The sequence below is a fragment of the Lagopus leucura genome, unplaced genomic scaffold (genome assembly GCF_019238085.1).
Source record: "Lagopus leucura isolate 7727_CA_CO unplaced genomic scaffold, USGS_WTPT01 Super-Scaffold_100008, whole genome shotgun sequence".
NCBI lineage: Eukaryota > Metazoa > Chordata > Aves > Galliformes > Phasianidae > Lagopus > Lagopus leucura.
Genome location: NW_024962265.1, coordinates 3,034,226 through 3,049,179, shown reverse-complemented (window position 1 = coordinate 3,049,179; position 14,954 = coordinate 3,034,226). Strand labels below are relative to the sequence as shown.

Below are 14,954 nucleotides of genomic sequence, written 5' to 3'. Positions count from 1 at the left end.
TCTTTGAGGTCCCTTCCAACCCAAGACATTCTACCATTTTATGATGTCCCACAAGTACTTACACCTCTTTAATGGATAAGATGGAAGCTGGAGTGATGAACGTTGCAATTGTCTGCATATATTCATGTGGATGTAACAGAGAAGCCCAAGTTTCCCAGCCTATTTATCCCTACCAACATGCAGTTGCTGTATGACTTCCTACTATGGCATTCCTACTTCATGCATTTCCCTGCATACTGCAGACCCACGGGATTAGTCAGGCCAGGAAACGGATCCAGCTGCAAACTCATTTATCAAGTACAGAAAAAGAGAAGGGCCACTTTTAGATTAACCTGTTCCCTGGTCCCATACCCTACACAGATAGCTGACACAGTGGTAGTGGAAGTTTGAGAGCCTGCACTCCGAGATGGGTTGGAAAGCTGTACACAGCCTGCATTTAGGTGCATTTACAACAGTTGTTAAGTGGCAATGTGAGGATAACAAAGCACAAACTTCCTGTTTTTAAGGTCCATCTAGATAAGCTTGTTCTGCTTCAAGTATTGTAGATCCCATACTAGAATCTGTGGATGACTATTGGCATTACTAACATCCTCCTGTTTTGTGTGATTTCCCCAGAGGGATGAAAACCAACCTTTAAACAATTATAAATCTGTTCACCCATATTAACTCCACCTTAGCTAAATCACTTCTAAATCTGAAAATAGACCTGAGGCTCCTGTCTTGACTTGTGCACAACAAATGCAACAGGAGGAAACCACATGAGCTCAGCAGTGTCCAAACAGCCATTTCTGAATGCTATATATAGAGTAGTCACACACTCAGCTTGCTCTAAATACAGCATCACAAGATGGCCCACAGACATTTAAAGGGAAATCCCCTATTCCCATGCCTACCATGGGCCCCAGAAAAATCTAGAAGCCTCATTTCTATATGGCAAATGTTTAACCTGGTTTTGCTATGTCTGCAAACCATGGGGAAGGGTTATTCTGGAGAGCACCACCTCTATGCTGAAGTCAAGTAGTTCCTTGAAGTTCTGGGAGGCTTGTTTGTTGCCAGGAGTTTGCTAGTGTACCAACTCCATTAGAGACTTATTGCTTTGCCTTCCCTTACCTTCTCCCTCCACTACTTTTGTGACCCTGGCTGCAGATGGGTGGCTGACTTTGAAAAGAGGGGAAATTCAACAGCTGCACAAATTCCCTTCCCTTTCCTCCTCCTCCCCTAACTCCCCACCATTGTAAAACAAAAGCATGAGAAGTTCTGAGTGCCACCCAGAGGGTTTATGAACTTCTTCCTTTGCAAACAGGCTGTTTTTATCTTCATTGAAACAATGGGTGGTACAGGCACCCAAAAGAAAGGTCACTTGAAGGAGTTTGTTACCTTCTCAGGAGGAGTGATGGTGTACTGGCACAGGCTGCCCAGGGAGGTGGTGGAGTCACACCCTGGAGGTGTTGAAGAAAAGAGTAGATGTGGCACTGAGGGACATTGTTAGTGGGCATGGTGGGGATGGCTCGATGGTTGGACTAGATACTCTTACTGCTCTTTTCCAACCCTAATGATTCTACGCTTCTATGTGCCTGTTCTTAGTTGTACATATGGGCTGTAGGACATCAGGAGGCAGGGGAGAGAAGCAGAAACCCTATCCATCTCTCTTAGCATCCAGTATTGTATCACTAATAAGGACAGTTCCTGAAAGTTGCAAGAAGGCTGTGAGGCATGTTGAGTTATGCTCATGTTCAGATCTGCACCATCCATACAAACAGATGTTTGCAGGGTAAGGATCTGTCTTTTTGGTTGGAAGATGCCTGTCAGGAGCTGGGGGAAAGTTCATACCCTTCTGATTCATTCCTGATTTCTTTCTGTCTTGGGGAAACTGATCCTCAAATAATGAATTGATTTTGTATGCACAGCTGTGCCTCAAAAAGAGACAAAGTTAGGAGACTGACTTCTCAAATCTGGAGATATTAACTTTTCACTTCCAGTTGGTCCTCATTCAGTAATTTGCTATCTTTTTTCTGCATCATGTTTGCATCCATTTTCATTCAGTGAAACACAGAAGCATCAATTCAACAGGCAGTTGTCTTCAGTGCAGTTCTGCTGACTTCGAGCAGCAGCTCAGTTCTTCCTCTCTCCTTAACCACAACTGATTAAGGATACTAAAGACTTTATTACTTCCTAATATCATCCAGGAAAGATTTCTATATGTTCCGCTATTCACCAGGGTGCCAATGAAGGAGGGTATATGCTGAAAACTGAGTAAGCTGCATTTGTTTTTTTATAGGAGGAGAGGTTGCAGGTGGCCCTTTATTAAAAGGATTCATTTCATTCTCAATACCTTACAGTAGTACCTTTTCCACTGGGAAGTTAAGCAGACACTATCTATACCTATTGCAGCTGCTTCTTAGTGTTAAATTAAACTGTTGCTATTACAGTGAGCTGCTTGTGGAGCTGAGTGTGTTGTTCCTTAATTGTTTATGGCTGTGAATTTCAGCCAAGTAGCAGTTCCGTAGTGGCAAATGTTGGAGAGATGATCTGGAAAACAGATGTTTGGGCCAAAGCCAAGGTGGTTTCAGGAAAGACAGAGAGAAGCAGGAAGCTGATTATTTGTCTGATTTATTAGACAGAGTGAAGAAATTACTCCAGGGCAGAGCACTCACACAAGGCTGGTACAACACTAAATTTTGGATTTAGACAGGTTTTAGCCAGCTTTTGCAAGGCTTATACAAGCAGCTGTTGGTTTCCTACAGCTAGCGCCGAGTGAGCCAAACCTACATGCTTTGCAGCTGGGAGGAAATGCTTGCCTGTTTCATGGTGGCTACTGAACATTTCATGTGGTAGCCTAGTTTGTGTGAAATCCTAACAAAAGTTTTGCAGATCTGATACAGTGCAGTGAAATTTCTGAAAGTTGTAACGGCTTGGGAAACATGATCAAAATTACATCTCTGCAATGGAAGTGTTACAAGTGAACTGATTGTACCCAGTCAGCCCCTTTGCTCTCAAAGATGAGAAGGAGATTCAGCATATACAACAGAGGGATGTAAAATGAGTCCAGTTCACCATGGGGTGCTGGTTTCTCTCTGTTCTTTTGTAAAGAGTCCAGATAACTGTTTGCATGGAGACACCGCTGCCATGGGCACCTAGGATTAAGTGAGATCTGTCCCACATATGGTTTCACAGAATTGCAGATTGTTTGAGACTGGAACAGAGCTCTGGAGGTCATCGTGTCCAACTGCAGTGCTCAGGCAGGGCTTCCTGGACACTGTAGCCCAGGGCCATGTCCAAACAATTTTTGAGTATCTCTAAGGTTGGAGGAGAAACCAGAATCTCTTCAGGAAACCTGCTCAAGAGGTGCTTAAGTGCAAAGCCAAAATGAAATATAGCATTAGGAAGCTGGGTTTCCAGCTTAGTTTTTCTTGGTTTTAAATATCACTATTTAGGGACCAGATCCACAGATTTGAACATGTACTATGTAGCACATCTAAACTTCAATTTTTGTAGCAATGCTATTAGTAGAACAATGTGTCTTCACAATTTTAACTACATAATAATGATAATATTCCTGTTATTGAGATTTTTTTCCTACCTAATTTGATCAAATTTCTGTGCTTCTGTCAATAAATGCAGAAATGTGTAAGTGTAGAGTCTTGCTCCTGGGAAAGAATAACTGCAAGTATCAGTACAGGTTGGGACATGACCTGCAGGAGAGGAATTCTGTGGAGAAGGACCTGGGGGTCCTGGTGGACGACAGGTCGGCCATTTAGCCAGCAGTGTGCCCTCGTGGCCAAGGCCAATGGGATCCTGGGGTGCATTAGCAGGACTGTGGCCAGCAGATCAATGGAGGTGATCCTCTCCCTCTGCTATGCCCTGGTTGGGCACACCTGGAGTACTGTATCCAGTTCTGGACTCCCCAGTACAAGAAGGACAGGGATCTCCTGGAGAGAGTCCAGCACAGGGCCACAAGGATTATAAAGGGCCTGGAGCATCTCTCCTTTGAGGAAAGGCTGTGTGACCTGAGTCTGTTCAGTCTTGAGCAAAGAAGACTGAGAGAGGATCTTATTGATGTTCATAAGTATCTTAAGTGTGGGAGGCTAAGGGACATGGACAACCTCTTTTCAGTGTGGACAGTGGGTAAGGGCAAGGGAAAACGGCCATAAAGTGGAGTATAGGGAGTTCTGGACCAATATGCAAAGGAAATTCGTCACAGTAAGGGTGATGGAACACTGGAACTGGCTGCCCAGGGAGGTTATGGATTCTCCTCCTCTGGAGATATTCAAGACCCACCTGGAACCTACCTGTGCAGCCTGCTGTAGGGGCCTGCTTTGCAGGAGGATTGGACTTGATGATCACTGGAGGTCCCTTCCAGCCCCTACAGCTCTGTGATTCTGTGAAATTTCAGCCTTTATGCCATGGACTACTCGTAATGTCACTACTGTCACTACTGTGCAGTGTCACAAATGTCCCTCCTGTCAACAGTTTCCGTTATGATGGGGAATACCTATAACCAAAAATCATAAAACCATGACATCTCCTTACAGAGCTACTTGTACTTGAATATCTAAATGCAAGTGTCTTCCAGAGAAAGTTCATGAGGCACTTGGATAAAATGTGTCTGCAAAACTCTTCAAAGAGATCACATAGGAAGGAGAGTCTTCATATGTTGTCAGTGCATGGATTGTCCTTATGTCAGGTAAAAAAAATTAGGGAACCACCAACAAAGCCTCCTCTTCTCAAATTGCTATCAGACAATAACTGCAGTTTGCTGCACAGGCACCTGTTTGCAAAAGTCTCAGAAAGTGTGGCAGCCAGAGTGCTCAACACTTGTGATTATTCAGGACAGGATAGTTGATGGTTCAGTCCCAGTGCTAACTATAGCTGTTTGTCTTCATTTCATAAAACAGGAAGAAGGAGAAAATCTCACCATATCCATGAGGCAAGTGGAACAAAAACCTTCTGAGACTTGGCCATGCACTAACACAAAGTTCATAGAATCATAGAATCATCTGAGTTGGAAGGAACCTTTCGTGGTCGTTCAGTCCAACACGCCTTCGATGAACAGGGACACCTATGGCTAGGAAGTTGTTCTGAATTTCACTGTTGCCCTGGACTTTTGCACTGGTACTGATGGAAACTCGTCACTCCATGTTGCTGGGTAAGAGAGAAGGCAGTCAAGGAAAAGACTACATCTTGTTTTCTCAAGTTTTCTTTTATCGTTGATGGTCCTCTTTCCTGTCTCCCTGAACAGAGAGTCAAAGATTTAAAGTCAGCCAAACTAGAAGAACTCTTACCCTCATTCTTACATACAAGAAAATCCTTTCCATGTTGTCAACAACTGTGATGACCAGAGAAGCCTCTCTAGCCAAAGACTGAATTTGTGTATCAGGAAATACCATTTACAGGTAAGAAAATGTCATTCCCAGCAATGAATGTAGATTGTCTGATATGTTATCATTGGGATGGAGCATTTCATATGTAAGAGGCTTGGGCTTGGGCTGCATCCCACCCCACATATTTTTCATTTTTTACTGTTGTAGTTGAACAAAGTATTTGGCAGGTAACAGCTGCTGGTAGTTTATTTAACTTCGGTGGTCCAAAGCTCAGACATCTACAGTGAAGTTCAAAATGTCTCTTGCACTCCATTGTCTGGAAGAGAAGCCAAGAATAATGTGCTTAGAAGTTTGCACAAAAGTTGGGTGGTAAATGCCAGTCCTTGGGTCCAGATGACACAAAGATGAGCACCATCTACAGCAGTTAGTAATTGCTGGATTCAATCAATTTTCTCAGTTGAAGCTCTCAAAGAGCCTGCAGAGAAGACGAACCCAAAGGCGTTGTGTTTCCTGGCATCTTGTTTTTTCATGTTTCTGTTTTCAGCTGCCTAAATCCTGAAATCCTTTTTTTGGCTCCACCCTCTACACAGTATGGTTCATACAAGCTGAATTTTCTCTTTATAGTTTCACTGATGAGTATGGGTCAGCACCCAGTCAGTTGGAAGCCTAAGATTATTTCCATGCTGTATATAAATAGTATGCAGTTATTTCACGGTTTCATGTTCAACTTCCAGGCTTCTAACAGCCTTATATTCCCAAAACCCCTTCTGTTCACATAGCTTACAGCTTCATGAGCACATGACTCAACATAAATTACAACAAAGGTTGTCCCAGCCAAGAAAACCCTGATTTGGCTTCTGTGTATTGTTCTCATTTCTGACAGCTGATGTCGAGTCGCTAGTCCTCAGAGCTGCTATCGTGGGTCTTTCCAGGCTTGCGATGAGTTCAGCTCCGTAATTAAGCTGACAGCTACATTACATTACACTGCACACATTCAGCAGCACTCGGTCAGTCCATCATCTCGTGGGACAGTGGAGGAAGTCAGAGAGCTTCAGCTGGGTGGATAACTAACGGCTGGTCTACTCCTGACTGGTGAAGATAAGAGGCTGGTTTAAAACCAAGGGAATTTTTAGACTCTTCCCAAATATTGCCTTGTCTTTTGTTTGACACAGGACTCGTCATGTCTCCCTTTCTGCGTATTGGTTTATCCAACTATGACAGTGGCCCTTACCTGCCATCACAAGGGGAGGTGATTAACCCTTACTGTGCTGTGATGGTTAAAGAAGCCGTGGAGTCAGGTAAGTGGGGAGGTGTTAAATGTGTACGTGAGCTTTTGTAGGAAACGTGTGCCTTACTGTGCCAATACTGGTGTGTGGGAAGCACGTGGTCAATATTTATAAGGGTTTATAAAGAGCTTTCTGTGGCTAAACATGAGGCAAGGTTGGACTCAGCACCGTGTGCAAGAAAATCTGATTTTAAGATGGTGCTTAACAAAGTCGCTGTCTTCAATGTGAGATTTTTATCAACCGAGTTGCAAGTCCCAGTATGTGACACAGCTGATGAGCTGTGCTGTACTCAGTTTCACTTTTATACAAGCAGCTGTTGTTGTTTTGTCAGTTGGGACTTCAGGCAGATAAAATCTGGGTGTCCTAGAAATATCCTGGAAAAGCTGTCTTTGTTTATCACATTTTCTGAGGAACTGACAGATCCAACAACTTCCAACGTTAAATAAAAGCTCTCAAACATCCCCAGGCTTTGCAGAGGGAGTTAATGTCTCTGTGTAATTGCTCTACTCTGTGAAATGTCTGAAGCTGAAACCTTATCCTAAGCTATTTTTTTTCTGTCTGGATACACAGATTGTTACACACTTTTCATAATTGAGCAGTGCTGGTATGTCCTTTTCGGGAAAAGACTTCTTATATGTCTTATGCATGTCTTAGTCTTATGCACAGCATGAGTGAGAGGATGAGAAGTTCTTCACTTCTGCTTTTCAACAGCCATGGAGATCAAGATTTCAGTGTTAGGGAATTTCTTATGCTGGCCGTTATTTACATTAAATCTTTGATACATTCCTAACTTGACTTCTGTGATTCTTTTAAAAGTTAAATCAACTCAGAAATCCCTTTTTATTGTTTGAAAAACTCCGCATCTCAAACCTCAAGGGGGTGCTGAAATAGTTTAAGAAATAAACTTTAGACTTTTCAAACAATTCAGTATCTCACTGTTTTAAAAAAGTTAGCATTTATAACATTGAACACTGGCTTTGTTGAAATTACACTTGCAATGATTTTGGAAGATGTGTCTGGTAAATTCAGAAGGAAAGAAAATGCTGCATGATAGAATGTCACTGAAGTCTCGCTTTTCACTGAAAATATGATCTATTTCAGCTCTGTGCTTGGTTTGGCTGTTTGCTTTAATGAGACCTTTGAAAGAGTCATAACTCAAACTGAAGCCTCTGCCAGTTCAAAAGTGAATAAGATCAATTTGGGCAGAAAAGACCTATATTTATTTGTCTTAGAGCTGAAAGTGCTTTCTGGCATCTAATGAAAAAAAATATGCAAACTAATGGATATAATTTCTGAGCTGTAGAGAACATTTAATAATAGTAGTAGTAATGAAAATAATAATAATACCCTACCAGTGAGAAATGAAAAAAAAGAAAAGAAAAAAGTACTTGGAAGGACTTTTTTTTCATTCATGAGGATGAAATAAAGGAACAATGACGTCGTCCTATTAAAAGATTTCTGTTAGCTGAGGTGTAATTGCAATTTTCTGGCAGCTGCTCAGAGCACTCTGGTTCAGCCAGAGGTTTTGATTGCTAATCCTAATGGAATTGTTAAGGTTGGAAAAGACCACTAAGATCTTCTAGTCCAAACGTTGACCCATCACCAGGATGCCCACTAAAGCATGTCGTTCAGTGCCACTACTCATCACGTCAGTGATAGCAACAGGAACTTCCCAGGGTTAATTCATCTCAGTATCACACAGAATCACAGAATCACAGAATCACCCGGGTTGGAAGGGACCCCAAGGATCATGTAGTTCCAACCCCCCTGCCTAGCAGGGCCACCAAACATACACATTCAGATCAGGTTGCACATCACCCGTAGGTGGTGTTGCTCTTAATTTGCTGCTGGTAGAAGGTGTCTGAATCATAGAATCACAGTATGGCTTATGCCGGGAGGAGCCTAAAGGATCATCGAGTTCCAACTCCCTGCCACAGGCATGGTTGCCAGCTGCTAGATCAAATACTAGATCAGATTGCCCACAGCCTCCTCCAGTCATGTTGATGTCTAAACTCATCTTAAGGTGACTAAGCCACAGTGAGTCCATGGTGGGACATGTCTCTCCTACTTCCAGCCTTCTACAAGGACATCAATTCCTGAACAAGTTGGCTACCCTTGCATTGTAGCCCAGGGGAGCAAACAGGGATTTTGGTGGTGGGATTCATCTCTTCTTAAGGAATACGGCTAGAATGGATCTGGTGAATCACACCTTGGAAACTCCCAGTGCTATCTGCTGACTTTGGGGACAGTTCAGTTTGCGCAGAGGTACGTGTCTGATATACAGTGACATAAGCCCAGTGCTAAATGGCAGAAATTATCTCAACATGACCATCCTAAGGAGTTGATCTGTTAGGCTCAAAGAAGCAAAAGACAGCGAGGGTTGTCACACAGGACAAATGAGAATAGAGCAGAGAATATCTGAAACAGCTGTCTTCCTGGTTTGTTGGGGTTTTTTTTTGCTCACTGTTTACTCTCCAGTTCTCTGACTTCACAGCAAATCTGTGGCTTAACAGTGATGAAATTCAAAACATTTATATTTTGATACTCTGATATGCAAATGCTTGGCAGAAGTGTCATACCCAGGGAACAGAAGCGTATCAGCTCCAAAGCTTGTACGACGTACAAACAACCCTGATACTGAGCTACATTCTCTTTTATGTGGACAGTGAAACTCCACACCAAATGATTGCCACATAACAGAAAGGGCAGGACATGCCTATGTGCAGAGCTGGATACATAGAAAGAGCTGAATACATAGAATAGAATCACAGAATCATTAATATTGAAAAAGACCTGTAAGAGCATTTATTGTTAACTGCTCTCAGGTAATTGAGGTGTAGCATTTGAGGGTCTGTGCATTACGGCTGAACCTAATCACAAAGCACATCCAGCTTTGGTAAACGTTTTTCATTTTGCATTGCCATGAGACGGATGATACACGTAGCTGATTGTTGGTGGTGGGATACATCTGATTAGATGTGGGTATTTTATTGTATCATGGGATTTGTCTGATTAGATGTGGACATCTGCATGTGGAGTCCACATTTGGTATCTACTCAGTGGAGTTAATGCACTCAAGAACAGAAACTGTTTTTCTCTAAGGCAGATGCTTGTATTTGGGCAAATGAATACACTCTAACTCCACTGATTTATAGTGACTAAATTCCTTTCACTGGCTCTGAAGGCAGCCAATATTCAGAAAAAACAGATATAAACATACACACTGTAAACACCTTAAGTGAGATGAAACCCTTCCCAGGCTTCACTTCACACAGTAATTTCCTAAGATGCTCCAACATAATCCATCACCCTTCCTGCCTGGAGAAAGACCTTGAAATGGGTGGATAAAACAAATGTGTCTTAGGGACTATAGAATGATGGCCTTAGTGCGAATGAAAGCAAGCCCACTCAATCCAAACCACTTCTTGTTGACAGAAAATGGCCAAGTGTATGTGCAGAAGAAACCCACCATGTACCCACCTTGGAACAGCACTTTTGATGCCCACATCAACAACGGCAGGGTCATGCACATCGTTGTCAAGGATAAAAGTGCCGAAATGGTTTCAGAGACCACAGTGGAACTCAAGGTGCTGGCAGAGAGGTGCAAAAAGAGCAATGGGAAGACAGAAATATGGGTGAGCACTGTTATCTTCTCTTGCAGTGAGTGATGGGGAGCTGCTGTGGGGTGGGGGGAATGCCCTGTGTCTATATGTCAGACTGTCAACAACAGGGCAGAAGGAGATGGCTACCATCCAAAGAATAATGTTTTGAGCCTGTTTGCATTTGACTTGAAAGAAAAACTTCCGTGCATATCAGCGAAAAGAGCACGGCACATTTATATTGTCTGCTGCTGTTATATTGAAACACGTGCTCTCTCTTAGCAAGGATTCTGTTTCACGTGAGCTGTGCCCACATATTACTTTTCACTTAGCTAACTCACTCGGGAAAATTGGTAATTGAGTGGCTAAATGTGAATTATTCTATGTGCTCTGGGGAAACAGCTTTAAAAATTTAATCTAATATCGAGGAACTGATTCATAGCTGCCTGAGTTCAGAATTATGGCAGAGGAACTCCTTCAAAATCACTGGAGTTATAGTGGAGTAAATTGGAAGTAACAGTCTTCATAAGAATGCTAACTGTAAGGTTGTATGCCCTGACAGTCCAAGCAAGAAAGCTGTTGATAAAAGTCCTTAGTGTATTATCCTGTTGCCATGTCATGAATAACAATAAAGTAGGAAGACATTTGGAGGTAAACTGATTTCCTGGAATTTTTTTTTTGCTTTGTTTCTCCTGCTAGTTCTCAAGCTAAGCTGCTTAAACACACAGCAGAAAAGTTAAAAATGCATTGGCTACTTAAAAGACTTAAGGGCAAGATTTGATAGAGAATTGCACTTTTAACACGTATCTTGGAAAGAATTAAGATACTTAGGACTGAAACAGAAAACTGAAGTGTCCTGCTCAGGATCACTCCAACCCAAGGATTCAAAGATCTGAAAGGCTGTAGTTTGGTGAAGAAGAGTGGGGAGAAAATAACATCTTTCTTACTTTTCTGTGCAATGGCACTTCTTCATCTGTAAGGAGGAGAAGTAACACAGTTATGTCAGGAAGGCACCGTTGTGATTCTCAGGCTGAAGAAATCTTTGAAAGCTTTCCAGATGGGTGGATCCAGATTTAAAACAGGCAAATATGCATGAAGATTGGAATAGATGGGAATTTCTAGACTCAATAGGAAGACCCCAAAACACCTGAGAAAGTCTGTAGCATCACTCATACTGACTATAATGAATGTTGGAATTGGAGACCCAAGTTTCTAAAGATTTCAGCATTCTTTTAAGCACCTGTCTGATGATTCTGGGTTTTCAGAGCTTCTCTCACTTTCCCCTTGCATAATCCACAGGGAATAACAAAGTTGTCTCTGTATATGTGCTCGTCCTGATCTACTGTCTTAAAACTTGCCTGTTATTTCTGTGTTTTAGTCACATTGGTATTATCATACAGTTTTGATAAGAACTGATCTAACCTTGTCCCTCTACAATTGTTGCTACCTCTCCTTATTCTCCCATACCAGCATGAGCAACCAAGCAATTAGAATTCATTCATTAATTGCCATGGGAATTAGAGGTAGCTTGAGTCATATTAAGTAATTAGTTGCTTCTTCGAATAGCTCTATAATGATCACACTTGTCTTTTTTTCTTGTTTTTCACTTATCACAACCAGCTAGAACTGAAACCTCAGGGACGAATGCTGATGAATGCAAGATACTTCCTGGAAATCAGTGGCAAGTGATTTTGTTTGTTAATTGATAGATGTGATTTCTGGTTATGCAGAGCATACATGCTGTATTCACTGTAAGCAATGATGGCTTTATTACTGATTTATTCATAGGAACTATCACTGTGTTTTGAAATGAACACTTCAGAAATGTAATTTCTGTTGTACGTTGGGGAGGAATTTTATTCCTCTGTGATTTGCAAGGCAAATTTCCGGCTGTTTTACCACTGAAATTGTATGTTTTCTCATTATACAAAGTAGGAATAGATATATAAGGAGCTGGTTCCCTTTGAAATCGTAGTACATGTACAGATGCATAAAGTGTGTACTGTGGTGTGCATTCTAATGCAGTCATAAAGGATAGGGTACAACTTACAGTTGACAACACCTAAATAGACATGTAAGTTGTATGCCTAAAATCATGAGCAATCAAGGCAAAACAAGAACCAAGAGAGTGATTCAGCTGATCAGATGCACGTGCCTGCTGTACAGTGAGCTGAGTCATTCATTCACTGGGCTCCATTGTCTGCACCAGCTAGATCTCCACAGACATGTAGAAGCGGCTTAGTCATCCTGCACAGAATGACACACGTTTATTTGGATGTCTTCACTGAGGACTGAGTCCCACCTGCTGAGTTCAGTGTGCATGCAAAAAGTGTTTTGTTGAAGGAAATGGGTTGCAACCAAAATGATCAGTCATGTTCTCCTGTCTTTGATGCCAAAGTTCTTGCTGTCTTTCACAGATGTGAGATGAATCTGTGGGTTATAGACATATGGAAGGACCTTCCATTTCCATCCTACAACATCCTACAAAGCTTAGAAAACACAAGTTGTGTTTGTAATTAAAAAGAGCAGGATAACCACCAGATTGGGCAGGGGGCCAGTTTCCACAGAATATCTAGGTAACTTACTGTACAATACACAATTAAATGGAGAAAGAAATTGAAATTGAGGTATTGTGTGTATATCTAGATTTGTAGATATGGGCATGTGCATAAGTGTTCGTGTGTATACGCATGTGCAAGAGTTGGCTTGCTTTGCTTTGAGAAGTTTAAACATGAACTGCAAATAAAACATGGGAACATGGGAAATAGCAAAGCAACTGTTGGTAAGGAAAAATAATTTAGAAAAGAGTATCCTAAGAACATACATATACATATATATATATATAAATGTTTCTTTAAAATATTAATTCCCATGAGTGAATCATCAGTTTCAGACATTTAGTATTTTTATCAGCTGCATTTTCTCAAAATGCCTGCTCTGGGCATTGTACCCTAACAAATCTTGTTTCATTTCCTTAGATGCAAAGGACGTAGCCAACTGTGAGAATGAAGCCTTTTTCTCCTTGCATCAGCGCAGGGGAGCCATCAAACAGGCCAAAATCCATAATGTGAAGTGCCATGAGTTCACAGCCACTTTCTTTCCACAACCTACATTCTGCTCTGTCTGTCATGAATTTGTGTGGTAAGTCAAAATAGATCCATGCATTTTCCCCTTTTAACATGAGGGAGCAGCTCTGCTCCTTTGTTGAATATCTGTGCTCTTATTGTCAGTAAGGGCAGCAGGACCTCAACCTTGGCATCATAAATGCAGGAATTACTGCATGATTTCCAGAATGTGGTTCAGAGTTGTAATTCCAACTGTGAAAATTCCCTTCATTTTTAGTATATTTTTTATGAATATTTTTGGCTTTGACCTAATGTGCAGGCATCTGTAATCAGCTTACTTTGCTATTTAGATGTTGCAAAATTCAGTAGGTGAATGTGTACTGGAAAGGGTGTGAAAACCACGGTTGCCAGCACTTAGAGAGAATGAAGATACTTAGATTAGAGAAACTCTCTGAAGACTGATAAAAAACAAGACTGTTTTATTCCATTGCTTTCCTAAGTGTTACTCACCTTTCTAATGTGGAAGCTTTAAGAAAACTCAGAATTAACCATTTCTGTCTTTATTTCAGGGGTCTGAATAAACAAGGCTACCAATGCAGGCGTAAGAATATTTTTTGTTGTTATCATCATTTACTTGATCCTTCCTTACGAGATTTTTGCATTAATGCCACAACACACTCGTTCTTTCAGAATGTAATGCTGCCATTCACAAGAAGTGCATTGATAAAGTAATAGCCAAGTGTACAGGATCAGCAGTAAATAGCAGAGAAACAATGGTATGTATTACTACCTGGTTGCTTTTAAAACAACTGTCATTTACATCTCTCCTACACATCTGTATAACTGCTTCAGCTGAAGTAAAGTATGTGACTGAACTACAAGTGATGTGATCTGATCTGCATCCTTTGGTTTTTGTATGCTCTGTGGTTCTATTAACTCCTATTTGTGATTTACTCAAATGCAGCCACTGAATAAGCAGATGTTGAATCAGGCCTGACATTTTCTTATGTATGAAGCATAACTCAGGGGGAGGTTATGGGCAAGAGGTGGAAAATTCCTTAGAGGAAATTCTTCACTATCCTGTGTTAGGCAGGATATCACAATGAATTTGTAGAGCAGTACTTTAATATCCCAGTATGTGTCACATGAGATTTTGAAACCATCTAGAGGAAGATCTAGCATCCCCATTATTAATTTATTTTTTCTTATATCAGTTTGTAATAAAGCTTCTTTTTGGTGGGCAAAAGCAGAGCTTAAACTCTTGATAGGACCATTGCCTTCTTTCTCCTAACTGTGTTCTGCAGCTTTTTTTTTTTTCCAGTTCCTAATACTTGTTCTCTTTCTACAGTCTTTAGAGATGAGAATCATCTCACCTGTCTTCTCATGTCTCTAGTGTACGTAATCACATCTAGCTTTGTCCTCTACTTTAACTCTCTATATACAAAAAGAAAAAAAAACAAAACAGGCTTTTCCAGAGAGTGATTCATAAAAACAAATGTAGACATCTTTTTCAGGATGAGATTAATCATTTTGGGAAGCACTCTTGTTTTTCCACTGAGCACTAGGGGCATCGGGGAGAGTAGCTGAGGTGCAAACAGCTATCTGATTGGATGAATCAAAACCAGGGATTAAACTACCCAGTCAAGAATAAAGTGGCAGTAAATTTTCCACATTCTGTGGTAC

At 41.3% G+C, this 14,954-nt stretch overlaps 1 protein-coding gene across 4 annotated transcripts in view; it reads left to right on the top strand.

Annotated features, from left to right (window-relative positions):
- The window catches only part of PRKCQ (protein kinase C theta), a 48,630-nt gene that overhangs the window by 11,796 nt on the left and 21,880 nt on the right, over positions 1-14,954 (top strand). The window contains exons 2-9 of one of the 4 annotated variants that reach the window (XM_042872628.1): positions 4,896-5,146; positions 5,240-5,393; positions 6,494-6,619; positions 10,043-10,242; positions 11,827-11,887; positions 13,185-13,347; positions 13,841-13,872; positions 13,962-14,047. In XM_042872628.1, coding sequence (XP_042728562.1) covers positions 6,502-6,619; positions 10,043-10,242; positions 11,827-11,887; positions 13,185-13,347; positions 13,841-13,872; positions 13,962-14,047 — 660 coding nt within the window. In that variant the 5' untranslated portion in view covers positions 4,896-5,146; positions 5,240-5,393; positions 6,494-6,501. Of the gene's footprint in view, positions 1-4,895; positions 5,147-5,239; positions 5,394-6,126; positions 6,146-6,216; positions 6,414-6,493; positions 6,620-8,648; positions 8,873-10,042; positions 10,243-11,826; positions 11,888-13,184; positions 13,348-13,840; positions 13,873-13,961; positions 14,048-14,954 lie in introns of those variants that run through there. The other 3 variants (XM_042872630.1, XM_042872629.1, XM_042872631.1) reach the window with 3 other exon arrangements.